This window comes from Notothenia coriiceps, unplaced genomic scaffold, assembly GCF_000735185.1.
Source record: "Notothenia coriiceps isolate Sejong01 unplaced genomic scaffold, NC01 NC01_scaffold00037250, whole genome shotgun sequence".
Taxonomy (NCBI): Eukaryota; Metazoa; Chordata; class Actinopteri; order Perciformes; family Nototheniidae; genus Notothenia; species Notothenia coriiceps.
Window position 1 is genome coordinate 13,918,595 of NW_011369951.1, and position 8,617 is coordinate 13,927,211.

The following is an 8,617-nucleotide window of genomic DNA, read 5'->3' on the forward strand; positions in this document are numbered from 1 at the left end:
CTTGATGGGAGCAGTTAAATTAAGACATGGGGTGTTTCTCAATGTCGAGGACGCTTCCTTGGTAGCACATGTACCTCCGAGTCAGGTCCTTCAGAAGCGATGCAAGAATCCTTCCTAGCATCGAAAAACGAAGAATTGTGGAACAGGCTAACGGGTGTGCAGGTGTGCGTCACATGCGAGGCCCCGCCTTAAATGGAGCGCAATTTCTGCCAAAGATTAGGAAATTGGTCCGTGCTCAAAGCATTGTGGGGATTTTAAGACCGCTGTGCAGCCTCGAAATTTCCCGCAACGAAGGACGCCAGCCTCGGTAGAGTCCCAAGCATCCTTGACATTTGAACAGTCCTTCGGCGGCACTCAATTACGTAGTATCCTTGAAATAGTGGCTCTGGAGCAGCTTCCCTCGACATTGAGAAACACCCATGGTCAAAGCATCTACAAAGAATTTGCTCTGAGGAACATTAAGGGAACATTGTGATGAATTACACACTCTTTTCAAATGCACTTTTTTTGACACTTTAAGCACCAACTAGTTCCAATATATTAAATCGCTACAGCCGACAACTCACACCACACCATCTAGATTAACAAAGGTAATTTACAGGTTGGAAGAAAAACATGTATTCTTGATTTTGAGGTGATCTGTCCCTTTAAGCTTTTGGTCTCTATTTCAGAAGGTTGTTGAGCATGATTACAAAAATCTACACAGACGTTTTAATAAATATTAATTTAGCTACTCTGCTTTTTGCTTGATTCAATATAAATATTCCTTTCATAAAAGCCTTCACATTATTAATGGTAATGTATTTTTGTGCGTGGTTAATGGCTGAGGAAGTGTCCGCTACCTTCTGTGGTTTAAAGACACTTTACTATATGCAGGTGTGCTAAATGAGGGGAAGCTGGTGGGACCCGAGCAGGGGGAGGGGAGGGGGAAGACTTCCAGGTTTCCGTTGGTGTCCCAATGAAGAGTTTGTCGGAGTTTGTAGTATTTGTTGAGCTAAAGGGTTTATTGTTTTCTCCTGTTCTGCTCCTTATGTCTGAGTTAAAGGCGTATCGCTCTGGAAATGCACTGGAGGATAGAAAGAGGAGAAAACAGACACAAAAATTAGAAGACTTACAATAAATATCTGTGCTATTTGTTTGGCAAAGACATATAGAATAACTACCTTACAATATCTAATTTATACTTTAATGAATAAGGGATTTTTAATGATGTATGATGTTTAAAATATTGGCCAAGCCAGGTTATACAGAAGCCAAGTCTACTTGAAGACAGGTGAGACATGAAACCTTTTCGCAGAACGTCTAATACACTTTAAAATGAGAACACACCTGTTCATGTCCTCGCCTCCACTGCTCCACGCGTTCCTGAACAGATCTCCAGTCGAGGTCAACAGTGATGATATCAAGCTGACACAAAAAAGACCAAAATACCATGAACTAAATAAGTAACTAAATCTAATAACTACTAATTATTATTCCTACAATAACATTTCTCACTGCAGAGACAGATATTTAGTGACCGTAAGTTGGAGTTTGGGTTAAAACGACGTTACCTTTTGCTGAGAGAGAAGGCCATCTCAAAGGGCAGCATGAGGAGAGACAGCAGGTATAAAACCAGTTTCACCGGGAGAAACTCTGTGAGCTGAGACCCTCGAGAGTCCCCACCACGACTGTCCCTGAACGCCTCACACAGAACTAACACACACAACAAATAGAGTCAGTATATTATTAATCATGGTAGATGCATTCCTCAGGAGAAGTAAATTAAGTTATTTATAATTGATAAAATGCCCTTTTTTCAACCAATAGAAAACTAAGTAAGGTGCAAATCTTAACTTTTCTGTGCGTCACTTTTTTCTGGGTGTGATCTACTATTTTAGTGTCTTTTATTTAGTAAAGTTATTTAATTTTCATGCAAGATCTACATTAAAGGGGACCTATCATGCAAAATGCACTTTGTGATGTCTTTTATACATAAATATGTGTCCCCGGTGTGTCAGGGAACTCACGCAGCGTCAGAAAATAAAACCCTCTCTCTTTTCCTCCGTACCCAAATCTTTTAAAAACGTGGCTACAACGAGCGGATACAGATTTCCATCCGAACTGACGTCATATCGGCGGCAGACCCACAGGAAGTTGCTATCAGAAACAATGCCTGACGTGTTTTGGCGTAATCTCGTCTTTGTTTACATTAGCAAGCCTCGCTAACAGTCAGAGCTAACCTGTACTGTAGAGCACATGTGTTTAAAAACAGGAAATATAAAAAGGAACTCACCCTGTGATAAACCCGCAAGAGAAAAAGCATTTGAGCTCCATACTGTTTCAGAAATAATCCTTGATGTGGTTTAGAACAGGATGGCGTTTTATCACAGCAGAATTTAACTTTATCTCCGGTAGAATTCTGATCAGGCATTAGCTCCGCCTCCTCTTTTTTTATTTTTTTTTTAAAGCTATGGACCCAAAATCCGCGTTTTTTCTAACAGGGCTGCAAAAGAGGGGTATGAGGCATGGCTGCAATGGGTGAACTGTTTGGTAATTTAAGCAAAAAACTTCACATACATGTTTTGTATAGGTATGGCCCTACAATATATGTTTCCAATATAGCATGATAGGTCCACTTTAACATTGAATTTACCATTTCAAACCTCCAGCTTTGTAATCTCCTTATGGGAATCACAGGTGCATGTGATGGTAATTATTGTTTACTATTAACCTTTTTGCATCCTTTCCTAAACAAACCTTATTGTACCGTCTTCCCGTTATTGATGCCAACTTAACCCTTTCTTTGACAGTTCCTTCTCTCTACTCTTCCTCACCTTTCTTGATGCCAGCAGGGAGCTTCTCTACTTTCAGAAACAGATCCTCTTTCTCATCAGAGTTCAGTCCGCTCAGCCGTAACTCCTCTGACCCTCTTTTTTTCACAAGCTCACAACAAGCAGGGTTCACTGAGTCCGTTTCCACAATCAATCCGGGACAAAGACTCTGTGTTCCCAGCAGATCTGCAACACACAGGAAACTAATAACAGCACATTTTAGTTTGTGTTTAAATGTTGTGATTCAGAGACTCAGGTATAAGGAGGATGAAGAAGACATACTTTATGAATCCCTCAGAGGGACATTTCTTTCTGGAAGGTGGAGCAGCTCACCTCTCTCTCTCAGGAAAAGCAGAGCATCCATGTAGCCGCTTTGGCAGATCTCAGCCAGATCCTGTGAAGAACCAAAACATAACATGAAGAGCTTCTTATATATTTCAGAGAATTATTTATCTTTTTTTTTAAATGAAGACTACGGTGGCTCTGAAGGGTGCGACATTTAGAAAATAACAAAAACATTTCACAAAACTCGAAACACACACTACAACATTTAAAAAAAAACAATAACCACATAACACAACATTTCACAACACACTAATACATTTCACAAAACCCAACATTTGCATGGACACTTTTAAACACACACACTCACATTTAAAAATACAGTGTTTTTGGAAATCTTGTAGTGTTTTGACCTTCAGGGCCACCGTAGAATACATTACTTTTCTTGGTATGACAGAAAGAAATAGAGAATCTTCTCTGCTGTTAAAAATGTCAGTTACACAAACAAAGCACCCACCTCCATGCTGGGGGGCAGGAAGGAGGTCCAGATGCGGTGCACGTTCCCAGAGTTCACGTGGATGCTCACGTTGCCGTAGTGCACCTCGATGAAGTTGAAGCTGCCGTCTCTGGGGCAGACGTCGCTCTCTCCGGAGAACGGAGCCACGGTGATGGTGTTCCTCCGCTCGAACAGAGGCATGTTGTTGCTCAGTGCGCCGTCCATGTAGTACTGAGGGAAGAAATGACTGAATGAACTCGGCTGGATGCAAGTATTTATGGCATGGACTGTACCTATGTCTTTACATAACATTCATGTGTTGTGTTATTTAGTAATGACATATTTGTTTAGTGCATTCAACGAATTATCGTGACATACAGTATAAGCATATCATTCGCTTTTTGTTGTGCTTTCCCTTCTGCCTGTGTAATTGCTGATTTCCTACATTACCCAGAATGCTCCGTGCAAAGTTCAAAGATGTAGCATAACTTTTAGATACGTTTCAGTTGAGAGAAAAATAACAGCAAGAAAAAAAGCACCAATCTAGTTTGGGCTTTATCCATAACTCAAAATATTCTGAATGCAATGCATGCTGGTTTATGTTCCTATTGTCAGTAAAGAAAATATAATCGACTGACCTACTGCATGTTGGTTGTTTTTAGTTGCATAGTTTGGGGTGAATGTGTTGTATACAAATTGTATTTGTGTTTGTAATGTGTGAGACTTTTTGTCAAGAAAACAGTTTTATTAATAATTTAAGTTATTATTTTTCACATTTTCCTTGCACATGTGAGTGTGTTCCAGAAAACGCTAATCAGATTTTTTCTTAAAGCACCTACAGGATTGAAAGTAAAACCGTACACAGCTAAACCATATTGAATCACATTTTCCTTCTAATCCTCTTACATGAACTTTAGTTGGCCATGCCGTACATCTACTCACCACTCCACGGTATGAAGGGGGGGTGAAGCCACAGTAAACAGGGAAGAAGCAGCTGCACATCAGAACCTGTAAACGTACAATTTAGGAAAGAAAATCAGACTCTCAGCTCCTGGTGTTTACTGAGATACCTCCAGAACAGATGCTGTGAAATCAGATCAACTCTGAAAACCTTTACACTATAACGGACACCAACCATGTCTAGAAGAGATTATGTTTTAGCTTAAAAGCTGAGATGCAGGGGCCCACAATTTATGATTCGACTGAAACCCTCTTTGGTGCAACAGCCATTCCTAAAATAAAATGTTAAATCCCAAATCAAGTGTTTGTTGAAGAGTCTTGAAAATATTGTCTGATTGAATGTCATGGTTCATACTGTATCTGTTCCCTTGTTTGTTATCTTACTTTTTTTTTTTTGCAGATGCAAGAATAATTTCAGACTTGATTTGGCAATGAAGTATTATCTTATTTTATCTTATGTCCGTCTCTTAGTTTTCGAATCACTCCGGTAAAGTTAGCAAGATATTGACAGATTCAAACTTGACAGGTCAACAACTCATAAACAAAATGTTGCTAAAAAAAGACGTCTCTAAGCAGAAGTAAGGTCGACAACGATTGAGCTTCAACCTTATTTCATCAAAACAAGAGACAAGACCCCAGAGATACAAGATACTTCAAACATATTCAATAACTTCCCTGTCAAACAGTATGCCACCAAAATGTCTACAATAATAGCGTCCCACTGCAATCACAGTGGAGCAGCTAGAATTAGGTAGACATAGGGAGGCGTGGCGCAGTGGTTTAGTGCGTTGGTGTTTGGATCAGGGAAGCACAGGTTCAAACCCCACAGCAGTCAGCATGTCGTTGTGTCCCTGGGCAAGACACTTCACCCCAAATTGCTTACTTGTATTGAGTATGTAAATCGCTTTGGATAAAACCCTACACACGGCGGCATGCGTTGTCGCTTGCCGGCGGGCGGGGCTGAAACTCGACCAACAACCAATCACATGAATCTCCCGCCCCAGACACACAAGCACGCGGTTTTGATTGGCTAGAGCTTGTACTGGCATATGATTCGATTGGCTGACACCTCCGTCGAGGCGTCAAAAGTAGAACATTGCTCTACTTTTGCAGCGAGAAGCTACGCTTTACTCCCACAATGCAGTTCGGCAAATCGTGACGCCACCCCATTCAAAGTGAATGGGCAGAAGCGTTGAAGCGGCAACGCACGCTGCCGTTTGTAGGGGCCACAAGTAACATGTAATAATAACATTGTTTGTGTTTTAGCAACGTTTTGTTTCTGATTTATTGATCCGTCACGTTCAGATGCATCCATGTCTTTCTAACCTTGCTCTCCATGGTACCTGAATGAGTTCCTCTCTGCTGTTGAACTCTGACACCAGGACGTTCCTCCCATCAGTCAGTCTGGTGAGCGAGACGCAGAGCCTCCCTGACGCCTTCAGGTGAGCGTCAGCCGGGAGCTTCTCCAGCAGAGAGGCTCTCACGGTCCGCAGCAGGCTGAAGCTCGGGTGGAAAACTCCCAGCGTGTGTCTCCTGGCTTCCCTCGCCACGGACAGGACGTCAGCGCAGAACTGCTCTGAGGAGGAACATGTAGGGAAATCAGTCTTTGAATTAACAGATGCATTTAGAGTCCGAATCATTAAGGGTAAAAGCTATATCAGAATCAATCAGAATTAGATCCGTTTATTTATCCTGGGGAAATTGGGCTTTGTGGTAGTTGCTTCATTTAGATTTTAATATTTATATATAACTAAACAGAAGAAGTTAGTAAAATAAGGTCAATAAATGATCAAATATATTACAACATTTAAAATAATAACATTAAACTTCAATCAAATATACTATTTATATACTGTTTATTATTTTGTGTGTGATTCTTTTGAGATGTTCCTTAATGAATAAAGAAAAGTTAACCTCTTTTATAAATGCATTCTGGGTAATGTAGGCTTTTTTGAAATCTTTTGTTTCTTATCTCAATGTTATTTCTTTTGTTTTTACTTTACAATTAGATTGTTAACTTGTTCATGCATTTTAATGATCTTGTATTGAGTCTGGGAGTAAACCTTTCAATTGCCAACAACTCAATACTCTTTAATGTTTTTTTCAGTTTTTTTTTATTATGTCTACTTACAATTTAAGGTTGTTACATGGAATTATAATTTTTTTTTTGTTATTGCGTTTTTGTTATTTATCGCCTGTGTGTTTGTGAGTGAGTGACAGGTGTCGTCCCGCTTGGCCTCTGCTTCAAACTCCCTGTGACCTCTGGAGTTTGCTCTCACTGCGGCATGAATTCAACGTGTGAGCGGGAAGCGACAGGCTCAGAGTTCACTGCCAGATTCAATAAATAGAGAACTCCTCAGATAAAATCTGAACTATGGCTGGGTTCAGGCCAACCGAGTTCTCAATAAGATGTAATGGACCGTCGCGTAGACTGCTGACGTAGTGACGTCTTTGTAGGTCGTTGCGTGTAGCAGTGCTCGGAGGGCCTGACACCTCGGAGCGGCCGACGAACACCGACGGCGGAGACTGGACACCCCTAGGGGTAGGCGCACTCAAGGGACGTGGTACGTGTTTCGTTTGTATGTGTACACCTAAGTACATAGTGTGTATAACTACACATTCCATCTAGCAATGTCACTACAAAACATTGTTTACGAAAATTGTACTTGAAGATCTTAGTCTGTAGTCAATAACGGTTAACCCCCAATTGTATTGGTTCTTTGAACGGAAACGACATTACTATTAAATATGTAGTGTGTCATTGCTTGTACAAAATAAATTTATTCCTTTATTATTTTTGACGTCCAGTTTAATAATTTTTCATTTTTACACATGTTCTTCCTACTCATCTTTATTAAGTTTGACATACAATCATAGCTTACTTGTCACGTCAAAAAACAAAAATTCCATAACCGATGTCTTTACACCCCTTATCAGGTGTCAGATGTTACTAGTTGATTATTTACGAGACCAAGTGTCAAATAAAGGATAATGTGATAAGTAAAACATTTTATAATGTCAACCAATAATAGGAGAAAATATTGTAGATTTAGAATGAATAATAACATATAGAGTCATGGGTATATACATAACATACATAATGACATTTCAGGTGACTGTTGCAAGACTTAAAAACTTCTGAAGTAGATGGCAATGTAATAGTGGAATATTGTAGTAAATAACTCAATAAACATGGGAGGATAACTGTACACCTTTCCTAGGCTCGATTTTAATCTTTTACTAGTATAACTTTCTTGTTTATTTTCGACTATTACAAACATTTAGTATCTCAGTTTGAGTTCCGGTGCCCCCGGTTTTAGTTTTTCGGGAACCACCTAAATTTAAAAGCCGGGCGTCCTATTAAAGATTAATGTGTAATTCCGACCCGGGCGAGCCATTATTATATCGTTGAGTGTGGGTAAGTGAGTGTATGGGACTCCCAGAGGAGTCGAGTCTCGGAAGCTGGGGTTTGTAACTACTTGAACGTGGGTTCTTAACTCTACTGGTTCATCAGACGAACTCGATCGTTAGTCTGCTCGTCGTGTTGACTAAATTTACCTACAGAGTGAATTACGTGAAACAAGAACTCTGTTGGTCCCGTACAAAACGCTCAAAAAGATACTCCCTTATCCAAAAAACTTCGACAACAACCGTGACTTACCTTTTTACAATTAGTCATATCCTTTTATAGTCTTTTCGACGTCTATCTCGGGTTTCTTTCTTACGTTGCATAATGAAATTTTAGAATAAAACAAAATAACCGTTATTATAATTCGCACATCTCAAGGTCCAATTAACACGTTATTTTAAGTAAAGTTATTCTAAAACGTTTATGTGTAACTTGGTCAGGCCGCGGGAGCTACGATTCATTTGGTAAGAAAAAAATAAGAACCTGGTGACACGTTAACCTCAAACTGTGGGCACAAAATTTATTTGAATTAATTTCCATTAAAGCGCTCTCGTACAAACAACGACGTTATGTATCACAGTAACGTCGTTTGTTGTGTTGTACCGACCCAAGTCCGGTCACTCCCATTTGTCCAGGGATGTAAACATCCGTGGACAA

General features: G+C 40.0%; 1 protein-coding gene across 1 annotated transcript in view; it reads right to left on the reverse strand.

The window, feature by feature from the left end:
- Positions 1–253: 253 nt before the first annotated feature.
- Positions 254–8,617, reverse strand: part of LOC104967347 (patatin-like phospholipase domain-containing protein 2) — an 11,889-nt gene continuing 3,525 nt past the window's right edge. Inside the window, exons 4-11 of the mRNA XM_010796756.1 lie at positions 5,895–6,155; positions 4,534–4,599; positions 3,613–3,822; positions 3,147–3,207; positions 2,817–2,999; positions 1,554–1,695; positions 1,330–1,407; positions 254–1,066 (exon numbers count right to left, since the gene is read on the reverse strand). Of these exons, the coding sequence (XP_010795058.1) occupies positions 853–1,066; positions 1,330–1,407; positions 1,554–1,695; positions 2,817–2,999; positions 3,147–3,207; positions 3,613–3,822; positions 4,534–4,599; positions 5,895–6,155 (1,215 nt within the window). The 3' untranslated portion in view covers positions 254–852. The remainder of the gene's footprint in view (positions 1,067–1,329; positions 1,408–1,553; positions 1,696–2,816; positions 3,000–3,146; positions 3,208–3,612; positions 3,823–4,533; positions 4,600–5,894; positions 6,156–8,617) is intronic.